Source organism: Cyanistes caeruleus, chromosome 1 (genome assembly GCF_971803275.1).
Source record: "Cyanistes caeruleus chromosome 1, bCyaCae1.hap1.1, whole genome shotgun sequence".
Lineage (NCBI taxonomy): Eukaryota > Metazoa > Chordata > Aves > Passeriformes > Paridae > Cyanistes > Cyanistes caeruleus.
This window is the reverse complement of record NC_141701.1, coordinates 97,445,054-97,472,083: the sequence shown is the minus strand read 5'-3', so window position 1 is coordinate 97,472,083 and position 27,030 is coordinate 97,445,054. Positions and strand designations below refer to the sequence as shown.

General features: G+C 39.6%; 1 protein-coding gene across 9 annotated transcripts in view; it reads right to left on the bottom strand.

The window, feature by feature from the left end:
• NFX1 (nuclear transcription factor, X-box binding 1) overlaps window positions 1-26,124 on the bottom strand; it is a 74,862-nt gene extending 48,738 nt beyond the window's left edge. For 5 of the 9 annotated variants that reach the window (XR_015274533.1, XM_086843965.1, XM_086843968.1 and 2 more), the window contains exons 1-5: window positions 25,984-26,124; window positions 15,993-17,042; window positions 11,944-12,105; window positions 3,529-3,606; window positions 1,172-1,277 (exon numbers count right to left, since the gene is read on the bottom strand). Coding sequence is in view for 8 of the 9 variants with exons in the window: in XM_086843965.1 (XP_086700091.1) it covers window positions 1,172-1,277; window positions 3,529-3,606; window positions 11,944-12,105; window positions 15,993-17,042; window positions 25,984-26,008 (1,421 nt within the window). In the remaining variant the exon portion in view is untranslated. Of the gene's footprint in view, window positions 1-1,171; window positions 1,278-3,528; window positions 3,607-11,943; window positions 12,106-15,992; window positions 17,043-25,680 lie in introns of all 9 variants that reach the window. The other 4 variants (XM_086843999.1, XM_086844016.1, XM_086844008.1 and 1 more) reach the window with 3 other exon arrangements.
• Window positions 26,125-27,030: the final 906 nt, after the last annotated feature.

Below are 27,030 nucleotides of genomic sequence, written 5' to 3'. Positions count from 1 at the left end.
AAAACAGCTATGATACTTAAATGAAATAAAATGCAAATCTGTGTGCATAAATAGATGATGCATAAATATAAACTAAATCTAATATCAAAAAGAAATCTAATATAACATTTTCATGTATGGCAAAGAAGTATTACAGAATTATTCTGACATTCAATAAAATGTTGAAATATATTTCAAACAAAACACATTAAATACGAAGTTCAGAGTAAAATTCTAGTAAAGTTCCAAGCTTTAGCAAATCTTGGAAAAAGTGCCAGACGACTATTTATTGGAATGACTGAAGCTTTTGAGTCTGTACCAAGAGGAGAAATAACTGCTTCAATCAAAAATTTCCAAACCCAGAAATATGAAAAAATGTTAAGGACCAACTTCAATGGGAATCGAAGCTAGATACAACAGGAACAACATATAATTTATGTTTCTGACTAACAAGCATATTTATACATTGAAAATGATCATATAATTGTGTTAATCTTAGCAATGCTACTAAAAAAAAAATCCAATGTAAAACATCCAGAATTGAAAACAGAGGTGCTCTCCTTTGCATCTCTTCACTGAATTCTACTAATAAAATGGTAGCAAAACCAACCTGAATTACATATACTGACTAAAATCTTCAGAGGGATACTGGTTAAACTATCTGATGATCTCAACAAATAAATACAAATGCCCTTTTCTCCTCAGCAGTTTACAAGCCAAAAAAAAAAAAAAAAAAAAAAAGACACAAAGGCAAGAAGTGGTCTTTCAGTTTAAGCAAGTAGCACAAATGTCAAATTAAGATATTCAAACACTTTTACATTAATAACAACACCTAAAAAATCTGGTGGACCACTGGACATGCTCAGTTACCTTCAGACACTACAATATATTTCTCTACTTCAATGAAAATTCCTGAAACTAAGTCAGACAGCTGGTTCAGTTCCTAAAACATGACAGAAATGTTGCTACAACTATTGTAGACCTCCTGTTCATGCTCTTGTATGAACTCACTTTAGACATACCAACACAAGTAGCCATCAGGCTTTTCATTTCTTTCAGGCTTCAGCTGAACTATAAACCTCTATAGGTTCCAAGTTTCTAAGCATATCCTGGAGTCAAAAAATAAGCAAATACAATCTTCAGAATTTTTTTCTAAATCATTTCAATGCTTGTATAATAAACCTTTACTTACATGTTACAGAGATGTGGACAGTCCAAACACTGCCTCCTCTTTCCACAAAGTTCCCCACAGCTATGTGGGATTTCATTTCTATTCCATTCAGGATTGTGCACCTTACCTAAACCATGTGAAAGACAAAAAGGTATTTATTGCTTTGAATAGCAGACTGCCTTTGTGAAAAATATCATACCAAAGAGAAAAAGCAGCATTTTAAATACTGGCAAGTAGTCTTTTTTGACAAAATCATTACAAAAATGTTTATGTTTTTCTGTACTGATACATATTCGACTTCTTTAAAAGAATTTACCACTGGAATAGCAAGCTCCAGAATATTCTTTCCTCTGTACTGTCAATCAGCAGGCATGTAGGTAGCTGGTAAATTAAATTAAATGGATAAAATACATGAAAACTAAAACCCCCCTGTAGTTAGTCAGGCTGCACAGTAGCTAAGAAAACTGAAAGGTGAAACTCCCTTGCTGTCTCAATGCAGCAGGGAGGGGAAAAAAAAAATGTAACAAAGTAAAAAGATAATCCTTTAAAAAAGTAAGATCTACCAGGTATGGTGATGGATAATAGGGAATTAAATGAGTGGGCAAGTTATAAAAGTCACTTCTATAAAAAGAAACAGACTCTACATTAATCTAAACATTAAAGGTTCATGAATTTTGGTGAATGAAGCAGAAGTCTTAAACAAGAAGTATGTTAGCTTCAGTTATTCTGTATTTCAGAGAAGCACTAAACCATATTTTTATTAATCTGAGATATTATCAACAGATCTCATAGCTCTAAGTGCATGAGATTGCCATCAGGGTTAAGGTTAATTGCCATCATGAACACTCTCTTGGCTCTCTACAAGAGAGGAATTAAATTAACAGTGAAGCAACTGAGCCAATGTTACAACTTTGAGTTGTGACAATCCAAAGCAGGAGGAAAATGTACTTTTGGTGACATAGTTACATAATTTTAATTTTTTTAATATACCTTTCTACATTCTACCGGTTTTAAGTTAGGAAAATATGAATAAATGCTACAGATAGCATTTATTCACCTGTGTTTCAATTAAACAAATTGACTACTCAGGAAAGTCCTAAAAATCTGAAGCTTCAGAAGAAAAATAAGCTAGGAATTTCCTCATGGGTGAAAGGGTGGTAAAAAAACAAAAATCCTACTTAACCATTCTCAGTACATAGTTAGTACTTGTCATCAAATAGAAGGTATCTTTGCATAAGTGACTGATGATGTCCAAATTATATATAATTAATGTAAAATTATCTACAGAAGATTAAACTCTTATGTTAATGGTGCTCTTCGAGTAATAATTCTGCAGACAATTTAACATTCTTACGGTAGATCTCCTAAACCATGAAACAGCCTTTAGACTCAGGAGAATTTCTTCCCTATCTAACAGACAGAAGACTGTCTTAAAAAGTCTAATTTTCATTCATGGTCAGTTCGTTCTGACTGAATTGTTTTCCCTAATAACTCAATTATTACCTCTATAGTTCTAACATTTGACACATTGTTATACAAAAACTCTGTCTTAACTGCATTGCACTGTTTGTAACTGATTCACTGACACATTTAGATAAAAAGAACCCTCCTATTTTAGCAAATCTAGCTTCTTTAGGGCAAGTTTATGGACACAGCTTCTGTCTCAACTTCAGAACACTGTTTTATAGAAAGTGAGGTGAAAGTTTCCAGTGACGCAGATTTAAGGAAAAGAAAGCTATGTAAAAACAATACAGATCACAGAAGTATAGATTCCAAACAAAACTTATTCACATCTGTGTATTAAGTACCATAATTCATTTCCCCTTTTTGTTTTGTATTTATGGTGTGGTGAGTGTTGTACTCATGCCATTTACCTTTTTTATTAAATCCATATCTACACAGAGGTCTGAAAAGCCAAAATATTTTTTCCTATTGAAGCTCCATGTGTTCCTGAGCAACATAAGTCATGAAATTGCTAGATCAGTTTAAAGGTTTAGGTAGTTGTATCCTTGAATTGTGTATTATTTTGGTGTATCTTGCCATGAAGACAGACATAACACATGCAGGTTACTCCATTCCTTCAACAGAAGGAAAGCTCAAAAGATAACAGCCAAAATCTATCATTATTCCATAAAAATCACTATTTTTTACACAATGCTATGGAAATATTTACCATTTGGGACTTAGTATTTTCTCTTTCTTTTTCAAGCAGCATATGTATGATTTTCTGTGCAGCCACCTTCCCGTGTCAATGAAATTTTTAAAAATTGAGCTTTAGGCATGTAAGCAAACGAGCACCAATAACAAAATCCGTATTAACAAAAAAGAATCAAAATGACAAAATTGTTTTTCTTTCCAAAAGTAAGTGAGAAACTCACCACAAAAACAAGTGTAAGTTTTAGGAACCTGCACAGAAGCATTCTGACAAGCTGGACATCTCCAACCGCTATTGCCATCTGTAGATAAAGAAAAGATAAAAAGGACTTGAAGTAAATAAAAGACTAATCTGCAAGCCTAGAATAAGTTGTTCTACTTTGCTTCTTACCACAGATGCAAATAAATCAGTATTTCTACTTACTCAGAAGCGGTGAGTAAACACATTAATAAAAATAAATTTTATACAGTATTGACATCAACGGAGCCATGGTATTTCATTTCAACAAGCTACAACATTTTATTGAAGCAAAGCCAGATTTTAAACTTCCCATTTTTCTATTATCATATACCCTAAGATATACAGCTAGAATATAGACAGTCTTCATCGTATCTAAAGCTGTGAGAAAAAAAGGTGTTAAGAGAGGGAAGCTGGTGAGGAAAATACCACACAAAGCACCACCTATACTTTCTTTCCACTATCCTCACATGAATTTATGTGTTTTGTAGAAGACCAATTTAGTGTTGCCTCACACCCAGAATAAACCACTGTAATACAAACCAGAATAACCTAATTTATTAATTTACAGGTGATAATAGCTAGATATTGACTAGGACATTATTTTTCAAGTTGCTATTTTATTAAATAGTAGTTTTCTTGTTTCCATGTTTCAGGACAGTGCTGGTTAGCAGTAAAGAAAGAACGGTAAAGTGGAAGAAAAGCAACGTTAGTGAAGACTTTTCCCCAATTCAGTATACATCTTGCTATTAAGAATATGAAACTGAGAGCACAACCGACCACAAAAATGGTCATAGACAAGAGAGATACGTTTTTCTAACTATATATAGATATTAAAAAGAAAAAAACTGATTAACACTTTCTCTCTTAACTTAATCAGTTCAGTGCTGATAAAATTAATAAAACTTTAATTTTAGAACTATACTTCACTATTAAGAAATCTGACCAAGATTCACAATAATTTCATGTTACAAAAGCAGAAGGGATTGTAGACAGGAAATTCTACTTATGACAAGACAACTGCAGTGCAACAAGAGGCACACCTCGGTTCACCTTCAATTGGGTTGAACAATTTATGTTACCTATCATAATGTACAACGGAAATTATTTTCACAAATTGAAATTATCCAAATTACAGACTGCCTTGACAGTGTAGAAATGCAAACCTAATGCATGCATGTTCTTTCTAACACTTCATGCCTATTCATACCCCTCTTTATCCTGGCTCATATTACTGTGCCACCAAGATTGCTGCAGAGATCTGCATGATTATGGGCCGAGCAGCTCCAGGACAGTGGCACAAGGCATATACTCTCACATTCATGGTCAAGACCAATCTGCATTTCCTGACTAAGACTTTTTTTTCTTTTGACTGCTAGAAACTAAAGGATCTCAGAAGAAGCAACTCAGGGAGATGTGTTGAAAGTTACAGGCAAAAACTGGCAGTAGACAACTAAAAGGCGTATTTGCTGACAAAACTCTAAGTACTTTATGTGGCTCCTCCTAAAGCAAGCATACTAAATACTACAGGATTCCTTATGAGATTACAGCATAGCACAGTACATTACACTCAACTGCTTCACTAACAATTTCATTCTGATTCCATGTTATGCTTTCAAAAGCTGTGAAGGTAAGTGGACCCTGAGAGCTTCAGGAGGCCAGCAGAAGACCTCTCCTATCAACAACTCCCCAGGAGCTGGATGCCTATTCCTCTACATTCAACAGTTTCTCTAGAGTATATGGAAGGTCCCCAAAAAATAGGAACCTATTAAAAACAGCCTTGCAAGATATATTTTCTTCTTCATCATCATTGATTATCTTTGCTCAAAGCACATTAATGTATGTTTACCCAAAAGGGACATGCATAGTTGCCTTCCTCCAAAATCAGAAGTAATGAAAATTTTACTCCAGGATTCAGGTGCAATTACAGTAGTATAGAATGATGGTAGGATGACTCCTGACATACACATTTGTAAGAAGTGGTCCTGTAAGCACTCCTTACAAATTCTGATTACTAAGTAAAGTGAGAATGAGGATGATCCTACAGAAAGAACATTCCACTTTCACAAATTTTCTCATGAACAAAAGTGAAGCAGGCAGAATTCCAACCAAAAGCACCAAAAGGACAGTAGTCTAATCTGAATCAAGAAACCTCATTCCCTTTCACTAGAGATTGTTTTAGTAATTGCTATCCTCTTCCTTCTGGGATAAAAAGATTCCTTATTTGAAACTATTTATTAAAATTTTTGATAATTTCTATTCTGACTACTGAAACTCAGAAGTTTAGAAGTGCTGTGTTAGAGACCAGCACTGGACAGTATCTGGACTGATCTGGTACACTTGGAAGCAGAGCCCAAGGGTAGAATAGAAAGAAATACTTCCAATATCTCCAAACCTTCCAATCAAAACGAAAATAACAGTAAAACTATCTTGTCTACAAAGAAGGGACAAAATTATTTAAATGTTTGTTCTATCCATTTAAGGGCACAAGTTAAACACCACTTAGACATCAGTTTTTAAAAGTAGAAAAAGGAAGGGGCAAGTAATAACAACTTCCCCTTTATAAACGAAGGTCTTGTGTAAAGTGCAGGTATTTTTGTCAGATTGACCTTAGCTATGCGATTCCTCAAAGTCACATTCCTTCAAGACATAATTTAAAATGTTAGCAAAATGCTTGCTTCCTCCTTACAGGAAAGAATCTTTCCACATGATGGCAAAGTGATCCCCAGTAAAGCTCCTCCTCCTGACCAGGACATCTATAACATAGAATAAAAATCTATTCTCTAGTTCTGAGTGCTGCTGACAGTCTACACTGCAGAAATAAATATGGGAAAAATGTGTGTTAATGTCTTCACAAATGACTCAATCTGGAAGAATGGGTGTGAGAGTCATTACAAACATCAAGGTGCCCAAGTTTGTTGCAGAGCCAAGCAAAGCTTGAACTTACAACTTTGGGGGAAAATGCACAGGCTTAATAGACTTATGAATATTAGTTTCTCCACCAAGGATGGGCTTACAGCTAGTTTTAATGGTCATACAATGTGTGATGGGGGGAGGAGTATACATGTTCAAGGGGGAATATTTAGTAGGCAGTTTAGGTAGTCTTTCCCTTCCTAGCACCTCAACCCAATGGGGAAAGGAGGAGGGCAACATGCAGCTGGGAGTTTAGGCTAAAAGGAGGCTGCATCCACCAAAAATGCAAGAGACCCCATAGGAGCATGGCCTAGTGGACTCTCTCCCTTCATTTGAATAAAGTTGTATGACTCCTCTGTCTTCTTTATGGACACTGGCTTTTCACAGCGTGACTTTCAGCATAGCAGGGAGTCGAGCAAAGCACCCACTGGCTCCCTGCAGCTGTCCACTGTGAAGGGGGGCTTTGGTCCCAGCACGGTGTTGAGAGTACGACTGCTACAGGATCCTGTGAATGGGAGGACTGGGAAGGTTCCTTAACACAGCACAGAGCAAGCAGACCAAGAAGAGAATAATGCCTTATGACTGCCCACAGATAATCAGGCGACTTTCACTTGCCTTGGCCAAACCAGCTGTCATTTTTCAGATGACTGTCAAGACAATAGAAGGCAAAGAAGTCTCTGAGGGAAGACATCTTCAATATAGCCTGAGAAGAGAGACACTGTAGAGTGTGAGAAGGCTTTGTTACAGTAACCTAGTCCTAGAACTAGCTTCTGGAACCTAGAATCTAGACCTAAGACAGTTCACTGCATCATCCCATCCAAGTATATAAAGCCCTAAGCACATATTATCACACTGACATCGTAATCCAGAATACCACACTTTCCTTTTCACGTGTCCCCACCTGTGCATCAATGCCAATCTGATGGCCTACCGTGAATCTCAAAACTCAGACTATAATACCTGCATTATTACATCAGTAAGTTTGGTATAAGCAAAACATACACACAATGTGTTAGGAAATACAAATTATAAAGGAGAGCTGTACACTCCTGTTTTTTACTTCCTATAAGCATTCTATTGCATAGTGTCCCAATATTTAATTAGTGTTGGTGTTCCAGGGCTCCTATTCTGGTAACGCCTTGCTTTCATTAATGCCAAAGCTTCCCCCTGCTGAGCATTGTGCCTTGTCCCCAAACTATCCATACCTACTTTTCTCTCATAACAGACACAAGTCACTATTGTTCTGGAAGACAGAACTACATGAGATCCCCATGAGGGATGCTATCTACTTCATCCGAGTATTCAAGATTACTCTGATCACAAAACATTGTGACAAATTATGCACACACACACACTTTCAGCCTTCTACTATGAATTACACAGCTTAAGAACTGCTGCAAGGCCCTATATAGAGGGCCATTCTCACTGAAACACTGTTAGAGGCTCTTTTCCTTTTCTTTCTCTCATGGAATTTTGTTTCTAAGAAAATAGCAGCTGGCACTTAAGAGAGACAAAAGAAATGGCCAAGATAGGGGAAGGGTTCGGCCAGCTATTCTCTTACCTGAGGGGCTTCCTCTTGGGAAGGGCAGAGATAATGCCAGATTTTGGCTGGGGGTTGAGGGGCTTGCTTTAGCCCTTAGCCCTCTCACTCTTGGCATCTGCTGAGGACAGCTGAGCTGCTGCTTACCATGGGGAGAATTCACTGCCACTGCAGTGCCCAGCCCCACACTGCTTCTTCATTACTGTGGGTGAGTCTTTGCTCGTAGGAGCAGCAATTGAACTGGGAACTTATTAACACATGATCTGATTAGAAAGGACCCTCACCAGGAAAATCCAGGACCCTTACCCTCTCCCCCTTCCTGGAGAGTGGATCTCCCTTGCTTGGAGTGGCAGCTTCTAAGGAGAAGTCAACCTGCCTCTGTGCAGCCCCACTGTTTTCTGCTGCTGCCTAGGGCTTTTGTGCTACACTGTAACCCAGCACCCCCTGTCCACACAACCCCTGCAGCCCCTGAGAAGTTTTCTGTTTCATGTTGTTTGCCACCCGTGATTGTACGCTTGTTTCTGCCATCCCAGCTGCAGCTCTGAGGTTCCCGCTATAGCCCATTTCACCATCTAGCCCGCCCACCATTACCACGTGAGGGAAATGCAGCCGGGCCCGCGCCACAGCGCCCCCTGCCGGCGCGGGGGAATCATCGCACCCGCCCTGCCTGGCCGGGAGCCACCAGCGCCCCCTGCCGGCTGTGCCCGGAACTGCACCGGAGATGAAAGTGCCTGCGGCCCAGAGAAGGCGTCACTGGGCTTGTGCTGCTGCTCCTTCTGCTGCCCTTGTGGCTGTTTGTCTGCCTTGTTATACAGATATATTCTAGTAAAGAACTGTTATTCCTTTTCCCATATCTTTACCTGAAAGCCCCTTAATTTCAAAGCTATAATGATTCAGAGGGAAGTGGAGCATATTTTCCATTCCAAAGGAGGTTCCCACCTTCCTTGGCAGACACCTGTCTTTCAAACCAAGACACATTCAGTTGCTGCCAAAACATAAAATGAACATTCAAAACTCATCTTATTAGCAAAATATGCTGGAAGTGAAACATGCCAGTGAAAAGTTTGGCTGCTGAATTAGCTAAGATTTTCTGAAATTCATTGTAACATTTGCAGAATCAAAGGAAATTGTTTTCAAAAATACAAAAAATACCATTTTTTTCCCCTTTCCAAAACCCAGCAAATTATGAAGTTGGGTAGATTACAGTGTCCCATTTCTCCTAGAGCAGACATTAATAACTGCCAGGATTCTAGTGAATTCCTCATTATCCAAAGCCTGAAATGCAGAACATAAACTGAAACAACCTATGGTAAAACAAATACACTCTGAAGCACAAAATCTATACAAGATGGAGTAGCAGAGCCTTGCAGGTCAAGAAATATGCACCGATGTCTTGAAGTTTGGTATCAGTTCTACTGAGGCCGTAACCTTTAATTTCAGTTAATGATTAGCTCTAGTTCTTGCATATGCCGAATACAGTAACATATTTAGTCCACAAATTCTTATAGGAAAAGCAAATGGCCCAAAATGTTGCTATTTTAAATGCTTTCATCTTTCAAGCATCTAAGGTTACTGTCTTGAAAGATAAAAGCCCCCTTTAAGCAAGGAGCTACTCTGTTGTCAAGGAGTAAGCTGTTCCAGGGAGATAAATCAACCCAAAAAAGGTGAGTCACTCAACAGTCACGCTCAGTTGGCTTATAAAATTTGCCAATAAAGTTTGTTTTTTAACCTCCTGAGCATGTTGCTGCATTTCTCCCATGTGTCCCCCTAAGGGTAAAGTAGTACCTCAAGCCCCTTTGAAATAAGCTTGCCAAGTGAGAACTGGGGCTCACCACCAGCCCTACCCAGAAGTCTGACTATGCATTTTCTGCAAGAAGAACTTTACAACCAATCCTTTCTGCAGGAGATTTACAGTCTGTTAAGAACTTCTGTCAAACATTTGGAACTAGGTGACATTGCAATTCCTGTCTGCCCAGAGAGATACAGGAAGACACACAAAAAATGGCAAACACTGAACAAGCAGGGTACAGAAAAAACATAAAAACTACTTCAGAATTATCATCTTTTGAGTGTGTCTACACCACTCAACTGAACTGAGCAGTAGCTGCAAGTCAGCCTTAGCTTACATCAAAGGATTCAAAGTTCATAACACATTGTCTTATGAGTTTCAAAAAGTGGTATAATACAGGAGATCTGAAATGGTTTAAGCTGATGACAAAGGCTGAAGCTTTCTATTTTCTCTGAATTCCCCTACATGGCATGGCATGAGGGATGGATTTCAGGAGTATTTTATCCAAGGAAACAAACTAAAAAGTGGTTGAGTAAAAGCAGACAGCTAATACATCAAGTGCATCTTCTCCTTAACTGCTCAGCAAAGCACAGATGAGAGAGGAGACATTTCTTGGTGTGTAAAAACACAGCCACATAGTTTTGCATCCTGATTCACTGATTTCATTGAATCATCTTATGTATCCAAATCTGGAAACCAGGTTTAGCTAGAGCACTGGAAAGAATCGAGTTATAAGGATTATATAAGGCATACACAGAACCAAAAAAAACCCAAAACTGATTTAAAACTTGCTTACAGCTTACTGCTTGTAAACCATTTGCACCTTATTTTCCCTTAAACAAGCTGTTTAAATTTGTTTAACTAAAGAAGAAACTGAACTAAAGAAGAAACCACAGTTAAGCAACGGCTATTACAGAGGCAGAGAAGATGGGTTTTTTTATGCCAATTTCTCTCCTGCACCACTGTGGAGGCCAGTAAACCAACTGGGAATAAGCTTACCACACTCCCCTGGAGGGACAACCCTAAAGCAACAATCCCCATGGTCATGGAAGAACCATGAAGCCTCCCCCAGAATGCACTGTTGTTGTATGTTAATTTTATGCATCCCATTGGCCCTTCCCCTTTGTTCTGTCCCTGTGCTCTCATCTTATTCATTCTGATGTTCTGCCTAACCCCTCACTATCCCTATATAAACCCCTGCTCTCTCTGCCTGAGGATTAATTCGTACCTTGACCACTTTTACAGTAGGAGCTCAATAAAGACCTTCCGTGGAACCCCATACAAAGACTCTGTCCCTTCCTTCTGTGTCGCTTGCAGCTGAAATGACCCAAGAACTGAAATCACTCAGCAGGAACAAGACGTGCCTGTGCACCCAGGACATCTTTTTAAAGACGCTTCTCTGGGAAGGTCACAGCACTCTACCACCTCCACCCGCCATGGCACACCACAAGCCACCACCATGCAGCTGCAAAACTCTGAACTTGGAACCTTTGTTCATAAAATTTTTCCAGGCACATCCAGACACATACACTCAAATCCCCTGTTTGACACTGCCAGACTTCCAACACCTTCTAGAAAGAAGACTGTGTATACCCAGAATTCCTCCTGGACGAAGTACTGGAGTGTTTAGTGGAAGAATCAGTGTTATAAACCCCCCAAATTTTGATGCCTATTGAGGCTTCCATCTCCAATGGACTCGGATGGCATATTGCGACCACGGACCGTGACAATTCCCCCCGGCCACATCACTGAAGCCATGGGTGGTGACAGATCTCTCTTTTCCTCTGTTTTTCTCTTTCAAATTTTCCTCTCTTAGGATGATCATACACTTCAGAATGACTACAATACCCCTTCTCAAATCCATTTTCTACTTAAGGTTTCAAAGCAGCTCTAATAAAATTTGTTGTTTTATCAGTTACTTACTGTTGTTTCGCTTTGATCCACCCCCAGGGATCCCTTTAACAACAAACTTGGCTGCCTTGCCTCAGAGGTGGGTCACAGCATTATCTTAAACAGTATTTCTAGATAGTTTTCACTGCATAAGCAACACATGAATTTGGCTATTTTATATAGTTGAGAATATGTCATATACATTATACATACAATATTTATACATAGTATAGAATATCTATAAAATACATATTTGAGAAAATACCAACCTTCAGCTTGTGAAGCTGGTGATCGCGCCCACTTCTTGATGCAATTCAGGTGGAATACATGGTAACAATTCTGACAGCTCCACACTGGTGCTACTATTCGGACCACCTCACAGCATACCATGCACTCATACTTCTCAGTGGTCAGCTGTTCAATCAACGACCCTGCAAAAAAAATATATTACTCATGTATAAAAAAAAACAGCTAGCTGAGAAATGAAACTCAGATTAAATTCTAAGATTTCATTTAAATTATAGCAAAACTCATTTTACCTCTGTGGCTATAAGTAAGGTATTAGTTTATACCTGGAAGATTCCAGTTTGATACTTTTTTTTTTATATGCATTTTTTTAGCCTCGGAGCAGGAAAAAGGAGTATAAGATTCCTATTGAAGTGGCAATGCAAATTCCACGTTGACAAATAGCAGTTACTCTGATCTTATAAATTAATAGTTTCAACACTGGCAGAAGTTTGAGATTTTATTCATCACTTTATATGGGAAATTCATCTTTGCATGCACTTTAAACCAAAAAGATGAAAGCCCTTAAATATAGAAATCTCTGCCAAAATTACATTTCATTTCCATCCTTAAGTATTCCCAGGAGATGACATAACAAATATTAACAGCAAAGGACCTGGATTATGGGAACAAACCCTTTATAAAATGAGTGCTTTAGAAGTGGCATTACTGGGAACAACAAAGGACAGGGTCTTTTGAGCCATATTAACTAATATGAAAAAGTACTGGGAAAATAAACCAAGAACCCCACATTAAAGTCAAAACAGCCTGATGTGCAACCATAAGAAAGGCACCACATAAAGCTTAGTTTCTGTCAAATTAATTCTCACCTAGCAAGGTAAGACTATCAAATGTGCCTTAGAAATGTCCACGGGATTTTGAAATATATTAACTACAAGTGTACAGTGTAAAAATGTACCATTTTAAGATTGTGTCAATACAAGTGTCAGAGATTTAAATGTTATGGTTTATGGCTTAAACATTTTCATGAAGGACTTCTGCCTATTATAGCAAATTGCATAACAAAAACTGCATGGAAGACCACTGCATCCTGAATGGGGTCTCTGGGCGGAGGCCCTCAACTGTGAGTTAAACTGCCTAAGGGACAGAGATAAGAAAAGTAACACTGCTGTCCAAAGCAGCTGGGAAATGATGGTTAAGACTGGAAGAGCAAGCATCCATGGCAGGGATGTCCAGAAGTTTTGGTGTGGAGGCTCTAGCCCCAGGTTTATCTGCTACCAGACTTGCACAGATCCTGATACCAAAGAGGAGCAGGAGAGGTTTCGGATGTGCAGCATAGCCTCTAGTCCGAGGTAGTGAACACCCATCCACTGCTGTGCACCCCTGCCCAACTGCAGGGCCCCCTATCCCAGGAAAGCCACATCTACCAGACATCCATGAGACTGACAGCAGAAGGGATGCCATGGCCCATCAAAGGCCCACTCCAAGGGGTCCCCAGACCCTAAATCAGAGAGCACTGCACGTGATGCAACATGATGCAATGGATCCACAGTTTTTCAGGTCACAGTGTCAAACCTGCCCCTCTCAGGGGAGGCACCTGGGCATTCTCACCTGGCCCATGATTAATCCACTGGATTCTATACATTTCTGCAGGGGACCCTCACCACCAAGACCAGAGGGAAGGGAATAACAAGATATCACTGGAACCCATGGAGGGGTGATATGTTTCTATTTAGTCTGTCTCTGTTACTCTCCCTGTTCTCTCCCCCTGGCCCCCTTCTTTTATTTGTTGATTTCTTTTCTCTTTCTTTCTTTCTCTTTGCCTCTTTTCCTATTAAGTAAAATATATATTTTTTTTTTTATAATATCTAACCTCATTTGTGTTTTAATCTCGTTTTTGGGAATATTCAAACCCAAGTACATTCAGCTTTATTCACAGAGAGTGCTCTTTGCTCCTCTGTGATTAGACCAGATAACAACAAGGAAAGTTCAAATTCATAATGAAGGAAATACCAAAAATAAAAAAAATAGAAAAAAAAATAGAAAAAAAATACTGTCAATTCAAAATCTGCTTGTACCACATGTGACTGCAAGCAAGTCCATGGCTTGCAAGTGTTAACACTGTGTCCTCCTCAATACAATTTTCAAGTTTCTAGCCCTCCTGCATGAAGCCTCACAACATTTAGGACTAACAGTCATTTCTATTTGTTATCCCATAACTATTATCTGCTGTAAAGGAAGATCCTCATATAAAACACCTCTTTTCTCCAGAAGACTAAACCTATACCATGCTGAGAAACTAGGTGTCCCAGAAATAGTTAAAAACCCACAATCCTAGTTCCCTGAAAACAGTGGCAGACAGTGTTGCCAAAAGAGCTCCCAAATAAAGCACACAAATAAAGTACTATTTTGGTGGGAGAAGTTCCTTAAGTTCCCTGGGAAAGACTATTACTTATCTTCCTGCTTATTGCATGTGATGTTTTCCATTTAACAATAATGCTTGGAAAAGGACTGATGTATCTTCAATTTTATGATTCAAATAGCACCTAGGAGCAGGACATTTAATTTATTTAGGTTAGAGAAGATCAAGGAAAATCTTGATCCTCTTAAGAGAAGAAAATTTCCAACTAGACATATCTTATGCTTCCTGATTATGCTATTACTTTCTCAGCTGTGTAATAGGAAATATTAAGGAGAGTCTACAATAGATTTGATATCACAGTTAAGATAATTGGAACTAGTCTACCCATCTCTAACATTCTGTGCTGCAGAAGATAAGGTTGATATGCTTTGTAAAAAACCAAATAAATAAAATTCTTGGTGTTTCTCTTTATTGCTTCTGAACATTTAAGCCTTTTAACACTTAGTGCTTAAGCTTATGCAAAACAGTAACAATAAGCTACCTAAGTTGTTGAAACAGAAACCAGTATGATAGCACTGAAGAGATTCAGCTGATTTCCATTTAATGTTTTCAGTCACTAATGGTATGTGTCAGCACAAAATTCATTCAGACAGCCAAAAACTGGGTCTGGTTCACACTGTCAACAGCATATGTTTCTATTCTCAAACTTCCAAAAATAGTATCCAGATACTGCCTCTATTTCCAATCACCTTTTGAGGTGGCAGCTAATGTTTTTCGTCTTTTTTATATATTCTCTGTATTCTTCACACACATATTTGGAGCTCTGTAGCCTATTATTGCATTCATAGCTAGTTTTCCCAGTATTTTTCCCTGCCCTGACAGGCAGAAAGACAAAACACATTCCAAGACCCCTATGCTATCTTGGTTTTCCTTAGAAACAAAGCTTGAAAAACAACTTTTCGAGATACATCTTCATCAACAATGTTCAGTTCCATCTGAAGGGGAAGGATTTAGAAGGGGCTTGAACTAGGGGTGAATTGCATCACCACATGTGCTCCTAACTGGTGATTTTTGTTGATTGTGCTAATTTACTAAACTTATAAAACTGTATGCACCCCTGGGGGTGGCTTTTATGGCATTTTCTATATTTGCCCCTGGAGGCCTCCAGTAAAGACCAGCTTTTATATTACCTCCTATACTAACAATATCTCAGAAGCATGTGTTGTTTCATTTATAGGTTCTCTAAGGCATCAAAGGTGCAGAAAAAAAGCACATAAAATTCACTTATGAGTAGAATACTGTTTCTCTGTCTGGCATTCTCCTACCTTTACATAAAACATGAGAAGACCTATTCTGCAAGTTAGTTTCAGCATAACCCTTCTCAAGCCCCATTGTTTAGAATGCTCAGAATTTTACTCCCACAACATACACATTTTAATATGGTACCTGACTAGGTCACCATTTGCAGTTTGGTATCAAAACATAAAAAACTTTAAACAAAACCTGTCCTTCTCTAGTAAACTTAAGGTATTTGTTCCCACCGAGAAACCATACATTTACATTTAATTCTACCCTCTGAAACCAATACCAATTTAATGTGAAATAATAAGCCTCCTCAGGTACTCAAGGCAGGAGCTGAAGCAAAGACTCTTTAAATTACTCAAGATCATATCTTTCATATAGGAATCCAGGACAGTCTCAAAAACTTACCTGTATGAGTTTCTTTGTTTTTTGGTACGTCACTTTGCTTTTTCCAGTACTGGGTCCAGCTGAAATGAAGTGAAGGTACTTGATCCCCCTTTAGCAGAAACTTTCTTCCATTGAACCTGAGAGACTCAGACAACTGATGTCTGGTTTCACTGGCCAAGTTTTCATCATTTTTGTGAGCAACAAGTTCTTTCTTCCTTTCATTTTTATCTTTTGGAGTATATGCAACAGAAGACTTCTTACCTACTTTTGTATTTTTACTATGGTGAGTATCATGCCTTTTCTGAGACTCCTTCTCTACTGGGGGCTTATTCCACACAGGCTTCCGGGGATATCTTTTGTTTACGTTATTGTAACCTTTTTGCTCATCCCCACTTCCAAAAGGCGCATCACAGAATGCCTTTCCAACAGATGATTCTGAAGAGTCAGACTGTGTCAAATCCAAAGATGGAAAATTTTCAAACAGCTCTGCTTTCTGTTTAGAGCTCACTCGCTTTTCACGGTCGTGTATCTGCTTTCCCTTTTCCCTGAAACCTCTGCCAGATGTATGCATCAGATGTGTCTTCTTTGGCTTTGCCCCTCTGCTATCTGCATTAGGTACCTCCCTGTCGCTCTCTGAGGAGAGAAAATCACTGTATCCTCTAGGAGGTGCTCTTCTACCAGGTACTAGTGCAGCATCTGAAATTCCCGGACCTGCGGAAGCATCAGTAGTACTTTGCCGTATCTTATTTCTAGCACATGTGCTATCATTTCTTAATCTGTGCAATCTCTGGCTTTGCAAACTGCGATTCTTCAAACTTTTACTGTTACCAAAATATTGGTGGAAGTCTTCAGAATTCCCATATTGAGTTTCTGGATTACAAAAGCCACGATGCTTTGTGGAAGAGCTTTCATAATCTGTACCTCTTTCAGAAGACAGATTAGGAATTGGTATATTACTTCTACTCTGATTACTGTTAGAGTCTTTTCTATCTTTATTTACCCAGTTTATATCTGTAGGTTGTCTTTCTCCAGGAATGGAATCAGCAGCATCAGGACTGAAATTCAATGTACCTAAAAAATAAATTTAAAAAATACAAATTCATGAAACTTAAGCAGTAAATACTTCTTTTCAACCAAATTACCATGCATGCAGAGGTCCAGAAGTTCAATGAATCCCACACTTGACGGAACAACTGCAAACAAGTGTCCAGAAACTAGAACTGAATCATACAGTGCTTTGTAGAAGCCTTCTTGTCCTGTCATCTTTACAGAAGGACTGTGATGACCCAGAGTTAAGAATATCAAAATAAAACGTGAAGGAAAACTTTTGAAGCAGTACAAGATATGCAAGTGTGATAATGAGTGTTTAATATCTAAAGTTTTTCCTAGCATGTTCACATACATACAAGAACCTAAAAAAAGGGGTCCTTGAAATAGGGTCTACATCTGAGATTTTAATATTATACAAAACTTTGAATATAAACTAAAAGTATCAGTAGCAAATACTTGCATTAACTCTGATTACACTGTTCTACAAACAGACATATTAAATGGCACAGGGTAGCAGTGTAAAATTATTTTTTCTGAGGCTATCAACATGAACCATGCTTCTACTTCAGAGGTCTTCTGTAATTTCAATGTCTCTAGATAAAAGGAAGAGAAATCCTATGTTGCTCCATTTCCTGTAACATTGTGACAGTAGTGCCTGCCTGAAACAGAAATTATGTGAGTATCGGGGATAGTTTAATTGGCTGTGGCATATTGATTAAATCTTACACAGTAATGTAAAAAGAAGTAGCTTATAAAATCACGTGGAGGTAGTGCCCATTCTACTGGTTGGGTAGGTTACCTCACATGGTAGGGCAGAGTGCAGTTTATTCCAATAAAAAAAAAAAAATAATCAAGCACTTAGGCCACGACTTAGGCCAAGAGACTCTTCAAAAAGCTAATGCAATCTAGGTTCCTGAACTACCTACTGTTTTTTCAATAAAGATTGTGGAAATTAACATTTTGAAGGGAAGAATAAACCAGAACATTTCAAGGCGCTAACATACTCTTTTTTTTTTTTTCAGTGAATTTGATTTGCTTGCAAGCAAAGTTTATCTTAAAACTCTAGGAATGGTCACAGCTGCAATGTGAAAGCTGGCAGCCAAAGGAAAAAATATAACATATAGCTTTGTGGAAGTGAAACCTGAATAAAAATTAAGAATTTAAAATTACATTTTAGGATATTTTAACCACATAGCCTAATTGATACTTTGATTTTTAAAGAGAAGTTGAAGTTACTTTGTGTTTTTTTGTCTTAGAAAAAACTCTATTATATATTATTTATATAATATATATATACTATAATTCAATATTATCTATATTTACTATATCCATATATATTAACATTACAATGTTACATCACAAGATAGTATATGTTATTAATATAGTATATTATATATTATTATAAGCCACTCAATACAGCATTATATGTCATAAATAAACTAGATACAAATGGCAATTACAAATAGTTTGGGGTTTTTTAAGCTGAAATTCTAACCTGATTCTGAGATAACAGAATGAGAAGACCAAACAGAAGTCTGGTCTTCAAAAGAGCTCAAGACTGAGTTAAGAATCAATCTTAACTCAGGCAAAAGAGAAGTAGAGATGTAGGTGCTGATCTATTCTTCTCAGTACCCAGTGCCAGCACATGCGGGAACGGTTCAAAGCTGTGACCCCCAGGGGGTGGGGACTAGGGGCAGGGAGGTGTTCAGACTTGACATGAGGGGACAGTTCTTTGCCAAGAGTATGCTCAAAACCTTTAACAGGCCTTCCAGAAGGGTGGTCAATACCCCCTTATCTGCCAGTCTCCAAGAGGCAACTGGACACTCCTAATACGCTTCACCTTTTGGTCAGCCCTGAATTCAGTGACCATTGCAGGGCCCTTCCAGTTGAACTATTCTTTCATTAGGACTGCAGACCCTAGTAGGTACCAACATTAGGCTTATAAATTTGAGAGAATCTGGACTGCAAGCATCTTCCCTAGAAACATTCTATTTTTCTCAGCATTTGTATCCTGTGCAAAGAACTGACAATATTGTTGTTTTAAAGTCTATTTTATTTTCTACAGCTATGTTTACTTTCAGTTTTCCCAGGGTTTTGCCAGTTTCTTTTCTATCACTAAAAAAGAGCAGTACAATTATAAAGTATGGTTCTTTTACACTATGATGTTAACAGCACTCATTCAGTATAGACTACTTAAGTTTCACACATTTTGATTTGAAAACAGAATGCAATCCTGTAATTGCAGAATGCAATCCTATGATTACATGTAAAGCTTATTTGAAACAACACATTTTATTAGCTGTTTAAAGTTTTCTTTTGTATACTCTAAAATTGAAAGTCTGATGTATAGCTAAAGATTAATAAAAACAGGTTTTGCAAAACCCACACAGCTTGGCTCTAAAAAGCATATTCTATTTTTAAAGACCACTCTTTTCTTTGCTTATGAGATGCGGTATATAAAACGAACGAAGGAATTACAGTCAAATTGACCTTTGGGCATGGCCTCCAAGAAATCTAACCAGGATATAAAATGTAACTGTTGAAGTAATATTTTCAATGCACTTTTCAAATAATCTATTAAGTCTGCAGAAAAAAAATACAAACTGGGATTCAGATATTTATTCCAAAATATTAATAATTCATTAGCACTTTTTACATCAATAAGATGCCTATTCTTGCTGTCAGCTTCTACATAATGAAGAAAATTCCAGAGTGGTAAATTCTACTAAAACTGATTTCTGTCTGCCAAGACAAGAAACTGCAAAATAACTGTACAAATGTAATAATTAAGTAGCTATCACTGAGTGAAATTATCTCTGACATGCTTACACATACATAAACAAAAATTCAAAGTAAAAGGGATGCCCCAAAGCTAAAGTCCAACCTGTATTTTTATAAAATAAACACAGGATAACACAGTACCTTTGGAAAAAGCTTCTATATTGTCTCACCTCTGTGCCTGAGAACATCATGGAACAGATCCTCCTAGAAGTTATGCTAAGGTCCATGAAGGACAGGAGGTGATTTGCCAGCACAGCTTCACCAAGGACAAGCCCCACCCAACCAACCTAATGGCCTTCTGTGATGGAGTGACTAAATAAGTGGACAAGGGAAGGGCTACAGGTATTATTTATCTGGACTTCAGTGAGGACTTTAATACGGTCTTCCCCAAGATCCTGCTCTCTCAGAGAGATGGGTGGACTATTAGGTGGACAAGAAATGGGCTGGAAAGTCACATCCAGAGAGTAGTGGTCAACAGCTCAGAGTCCTGATAGACATCCATGACAAGTGGTGTCCCTCAGGGGTCTGTATTGCAACCACTGCTGTTTAATACCTTCATTAATTATACACAGTGGAAGAGATACCTTGTACCCCTGGCAAATTTGCTGATGCTACCAAACTGAGCAGCACAACTGACACACCGGAAGGATGTGTCAGATCCTGACGGATCTGGACAAGCTCAAGAAGAGGCCCACAGCAATCTCATGAGGTTCAACAAGACCAAGGGCAAAGCACTGCACCTGGGTCAGGGCAACCCCCAGTATCAATAAAGGCTGATGGATGAACTGATCAAGAATGGCCTTGCTGAGAAGGACTTGGAGAACGAGAGGCAGACATGACCACGTGTTCACAGCCCCAAAGTCTAACTTTTTCCTGGGCTGCATCAAAAGAATGTGGCCAGCAGGTCAAATGAGTTGATTCATCCCCTCTCTGCTCTGAGTACTCTGTACCTGGAGTGCTGCATCCAGCTATGGGTCCCTAGCACATGAAGGACATCGACTAGTTGAATTGAAGCAAGCGTGGAGGAGGCCACCAAGATGGCTGGAAGGATGGAGCTTATCTCCTGTGAGGAAAGGCTAAGAGACTTGGATTTGTTCAACACAGAGAAGAGGCTCCAAGGTGACCTAACAGCAACTTTCAAGTGCCTGAAGGGAGCACACAAGAAAAATGGATAGTGCCTTTGTAAAAAGGCATGTAGTGACAGGACAAGGGGGTCTGGCTTCAAACTGGGAGAGGAGAGATTTAGGTTAGACATGAAGAAGAAAATCTTTACTGTGACAGTGATAAGGCACTGAACAGGTTGCCCAAGGCAGTGGTCACATCCCTGGAAGTGTTCAAGGCCACACAGGATAGGGCTCTGAAGAAGCAGGTGTAGTGGAAGATGTCCCTGCCCTTCAGAGGGGAGTTGGAACTAGATGACTCTTAAGATCCGTTCTAGCCCAAGCCAACCTGTGGTTCTATTATTTTAAAATTCCTAGGAGCTTTGGTTTGAATTAGAATGAAGCCCATGAAAACCATATGGTTTCATGCCTGTTCTGCCCTAACATTAAACCCCTTCAACATTAACTGTTGACAGAGACAGAATGCCCGGGGTTTCAGAAAGACAATTTGATGACACATTTAAAAATATGAAGCAAATTAATAAGCACTCATCTCATTTTAACAAGTATAAGCTCATCTTCAAAAACAGAGTTTATACTTGGGAACAGTACAGCGAATAGCTTAGGTACTTTTTTTATGAATACATTAAGGATGACATTTGAAAGTGCCACTTAAAGACATTATGCCTAAGTGACATATTTTAGAACAGTTTCATGGTTTCAGGAAGCTATAAATTAATTAGATTTTTAAGAACCATTAAATAATGTACTTTCATTAGTATCAAGTTGATAATCAGAAACAAATATAAGAGAGAAAAAAATATACTGACAAAGTTAATCTGAAAAAAATATAACACAGTCCACAGAACAGCCCCTTAGGCATCAGAGTTAGTAGTTATCTATTCTTAAATTAATTCAGCTTTATCTCCCAGACCAGAAGAACTGATTTCCTTCTGAAGTTTCCTATCAATACAAAACTGGAATGAAACAAACAATACTGAATATTACCATTGTTTCTGAATGGACTTCAGACATCTTTTAACTGACTGCTGTTAATTAAATACCCATAAATTCAGCCAAAAATAGTGCCTTGCACTGTGTGCAAAAATAGTTTCTTCAGTGCTGTGTGTTTGGCTCCACAATGCAAAAGGATATAAAAATATCAGGTGTCCAAAGGAGGACAACAAAGATGGTATAAGGACTAAATTACATGAGGAGGAGATGAAAATACTAGCTTTGCTGAGCTTGGAGGAGACTGAAGAGTGACCTTATTGCTGCCTACAGTTTTCTCATGAGGGGAAGGGGAGAGGCAGTTGCTGATTTCTTCTCCCCAGAGGCCAGTGATAGGATGTGAAGGAAAGCTTAAAGCTTGGTCACAGAGAGGTCAGATTGGATAACATCAGGAAAAAAACTTTAATTAAAGGGTGCTCAAGTACTGGAAAAAGCTTTACAGGAAGGTGGTCATGACCCCAAACTTTTCAGTATTCAAGAACTGTTTTAATAATGCACTTAGATATCTGTTTAATTTTTAGATTGCCCTGTGTGATGCCAAGCATTTGACTCAATGACTCTTGTGAGATCCCTTCCAATCAGAATATTCTGTTAATAGTTGTTCTATTTATATTCTGTCTTTCACCTGTAAGAGAAAGCTAATTTCAGGATGGATGTCTTTAGTTTTAAAGCAATTCAAATAACCTATTCTTTCACCTAAAGATAGATGACAGTAGAATGTGCACACAACAATCTATTTGTGTCAGCATTACATATATCCAGACAAGAGATGACTCAGTCAACTGCACACGAAGCACAAGTTTCATGGAAGACACTCCCTGCAGCTCTTAAAATGCCTCTACTAAACAGTACAACAATCCAAAAAAACCAAAAGCAAAACCCCAAAAACGAACAAACAAGCAGAAAAAACAAACACAAAATGAATGGTGCATTATGGAAATCTGACACTTGCCCCATAGCACTGGAAGCTTTAAACCAGACTACCAAGTTTATATTTTTTGTCTTCTCTTATCACTTTATACATTCACCTACAGCATCTTATTTTCAAGATCACACAGATTCAAGATCAAAATGTTGAATTTCTTCCTAAGCAGGAGTTACATTGTTTCAGGTTTAATGATGCAAGCAGTGCAACCCATTTCCAGGCAAAACAATCTGCATGCCCAAAACTCATCATTTATTTCAACTCACAGTATTAGATCATGTCATAAAAGATATGCTCCCTTCCTACAACTCTTGACGGAAATTATTAGAGACTAACGTGCAAAATCAGCTTATTCACAGAATTACAGAATGGCTCATTTTGATACTTCTATAAATCATCTAGTCCAAAAATCCTGCCCAAAAGAGGTCAGTTGCCCATAACTGTAACCACCGGGATTTTGAGTATCTCCAAAGACAAGGACAGAGAGGCCATAACCTCTCTGAGCAACCTATTCCAGTGTTATTACCATTCTCACAGTAAGAAGGCTTTTTCTTGTGTTCAGCTGGAATTTTGTGTGGTTTGTACCTGTGACCTCTTTAATTTAATGCCACTAAGAAGAATCTGGTTCCATATTCCTTATTCCCACCCTTTCAGATTTTGTACACAGCACTAAGATCACTCTGAGATCTCTTAAGACTACACAGTTCCAGCTGTCTTTACCTCTCCTCATGTGAGGGATGCTCCAATTCCTTAAACATCTTAATGACCCTTTGCTGGACTCACTCCAGGGGTGGCCTCATCTCACTTTTTCTGCAAAGCTATTTTCCAGCTAGTTAGTCCCCTGTGTATATTGGTGCACAGTGTGGTGTTATTGTCTTTTTATGCTATTGTCCAGTTTCACATCCAATTCAGTGCATCCACACTTCAAATGGAACTTTAAAGTTTTAGCCAGCCCATTTCAAGAGGATATGGGGAGAGAATTTGAAAGTAGGATTTTGTCATAAGTAGTTTTACCATCCTAACTACAGAATGGATTTTACATATGTAAAACAAATACATTTAAAGTTTTCACTTTTCTCTTCCCCCTTACAGTGGGCTACTCAATGCTTTATAGAAATCCCCTGATTATCTTCAGCTTAATGATGCATTGTACCATGTATAACACCCAGCTGTCCTTAGGATGGCAAAAAAAAATGAAACTACATTCAACTGCAATTACAGCAACTGATGGGAAAAAATCCATTAACAGCTATTAAATACAATACACTCATCCCTTCTAGGTGCACAGGGACCTAAACTAGAGAGAAGCATCAATGTGAACAATTATTACACAACTGCCTTGCTGCTTATATTTTTCCTCTTTGTCTTTTATAATCATTTCCTGGGTCTCAATAATTCTTCGCTATCGACAAAATATCCTGGATGGGCAGCACATCTGCATTGACCCCAAACTGTCACTCTTTGACCCCCTGTTCTACTCTGAGAGCAGAAACATCTTTCAATTTTAAGCTTTCAAAATCAGACATTTGCTCTATCCCTGAAGTTGCAGTGCAAAATGCAGTTTCCACTCCAATACTGCACAGGTACAACTCAAAACTTACCTATGAGATTTTTCTTGAGAGCACAGTAAGCATTACCACAAAAAATGAACCAACCCCAGAACTTAATCCCAAGTAACAATATCTGTGTTATTTTAAGTATTACAAGGCATTCTACAGCTTCACAGTACAGCATTTTTTAGCCCAATATACCTACAACTCTTTATTCCAATATATATATACTATACAAAAGATTTCACAATCAGAGTTGACCTGCAGACTAGCAGCATGAAAGATAGACAAGAAGAAATTTGACTGCAGCAGCTGTACTGAAGCTATGTCTCTCCTCTTGGTACCATGTCCCAGACCATTTCACCTCTGTCAAGGCAGCAGTGCGGACCCATTCTCATAGCAACAAAAAATGAACTCAAATAACTTCTCCATCATGAAAGCCAGGCTACCAAGAACAGGGGATGCTATTAAGGGCATTGGCTGTTGATAATCTGAATTAACATCAGCATGCTGCAAAAGTAGAAAATTATACTTTCTTCTACACCCAAAACACAAAAGCCCAGGATTCCCCCTGACAGAAGCCAAACAACTCTATGAACAATGAAATTAGTCAGCTCATCAACTGACCTCAATGTGACATTGATTACTGGAGAAGGTCTACCTGGACCACAATAAAATTAAGCAACAAGATGGAAAAACTAAGTAAAATTAATTACTCTCAGCAACAGTATTATTTCTAGATACATACTCGTGACAAAATTACATAAGGGTTCTTCTATTGTTAAGTACCTGGAATACACGACAAATAATTAAGTGCAAGGCTGAAACACCAATATTGAAAGGTTTCCTCCCCACTCCTCAGCAACCACAACCAAGAAAACTAAAGTTAATCTGAACTCACATCGTACAAGTAAGCAGGGCACAACAAAAGAGAAAGTGCTTTCTTGCATGTTGCCCTCAAGCCCTGTCCAGGCCGTGTCCCTAAGATGTTCTCCATCCGTGAGCCCCTTCCAAGATCCCTCAGAGCAGGCAGCACCTGCTCTAAGCAGTAACCTCCTGCACGTCCGAGACTTCTACTCAGAGATCCTTCTGAGACCCCTCAAAAAGCTGCGATGTTACTGCAGCCCGTGGGCCTGAGACGTTGTCACTGTCACTGCTCCATGCGGACAGCCTGAAACCTGGGTTTCAAGGACATGGGTGGGCAGGGAGCAGACAGGCTTTCCATTAACCAAGCTCTTCTCTATGTATTTTCTCTGGCGCTACCAGCAACCTTACATTCGTTTGCCACATACCAGGAGTAAGCACGCTCCTCCTCGGTAAAAGTTCTTCCTACGGGGCCCTGCGGCACCGGCGAGCCCGGCCATTTTGGGCGCCACAGGCGCCTCCAAGTCGCGGCGGGCAGAGGCGGGGCAGCCGCAACAGGTGGTGCCGCAGCCCGCACAAGCCAGCGGTCGGCGGAGACCCCTGGGGGCCACTTTCTGCCCACTAGTATCGCTGGAGAGCCGTGACTGCTCCTGCCCTTCACCGCGCCCACCCAATCCTGCGGTGCCCCTCCGCAGTCCACCCCCCCACCCCAGCGCGGCAGCCACGCTCACCTGAGCCGGGCCGCGCCTCCGCCATGCCAGCGCCGGCCCCGCTCCGCGGCCCGGCGTCCCCGCTGCCGCGCACGCGCCACCAGTTGAGCCTTCTGCCCCCGCGCGCAGCCGCACCGCAGCCCCCAGAGAAAGGGCGGAGCCGAGCGCGAGGCGGGAGGGGCGGGGCCGGGCCGGGGGCGGGCGCAGCGCGGGCGCGGCCCCTGAGGGCGGCGGGGGGTTGGGTCGCGTAGCGCTGCGAATCCGGCAGCGCTGCTTTTCCTGAGGCTGGAAAGAACTGGCAGTGGGAAAACTCGTTTGATAGTGCAAAGGGGGAAGAAAGGAAAACTGATAGCGAGAAAGAAAAGCTAGCTCTGGCAATAAATTGACCTTTGGTTTGGTAATCGGCTTGCCTCCAGCATTTCAGAGCCCGGCTGAGCGGGCCAAGAGCAGGAAGGTGGGTACAGGACGGCTCGGCTCTCTGTCTCAATAAATAAAAGAGGTGCTTTCTCTAGGCACAGGGTAGAAAGCAGGGAAGGAGGTAGCAGAGACATAAAAAACGTCCACACGAGGATTCTCATACTACAGCTGGTGCTGCAGACGAATCTTGTGCTCCAGCTACAAATATCCACAGAACTGCATGATTCGTCATACTGCGGGTTTCAGCACCAGTGTTTAACTATTTTATGATTCACACCTTCCTGCAGAGGTTTGCAGTGCCATGGTTACAGTACATCTGCTGAACAGCTCAGAGGACTTACAGAGCTGCTGATTTTTACAGAAACTGCAGAGAAAGTTCATAGTTCAGTAACATCAGCAACTGAAGAATGAGACACCTCGGGAGCACTGCTGCGCACAGCCTGTCTGCATTTTGACCTCCGCACCACACCCTCCTACTGACGCTCTCCGTTCAAAGTTCCACCTGCTGCTTAGTACTACTGTTCATAGTGGTCAAAGTTCATGGCTTTAAAGTCCTTGAAGAACTTGTGGGTTATTGCAGAAACGCTAGCTACTGAAATGTCCCCCAGACTCCTGCCATTGCTGCAAAGGAAGCTTGCAAACCAGTGTGGC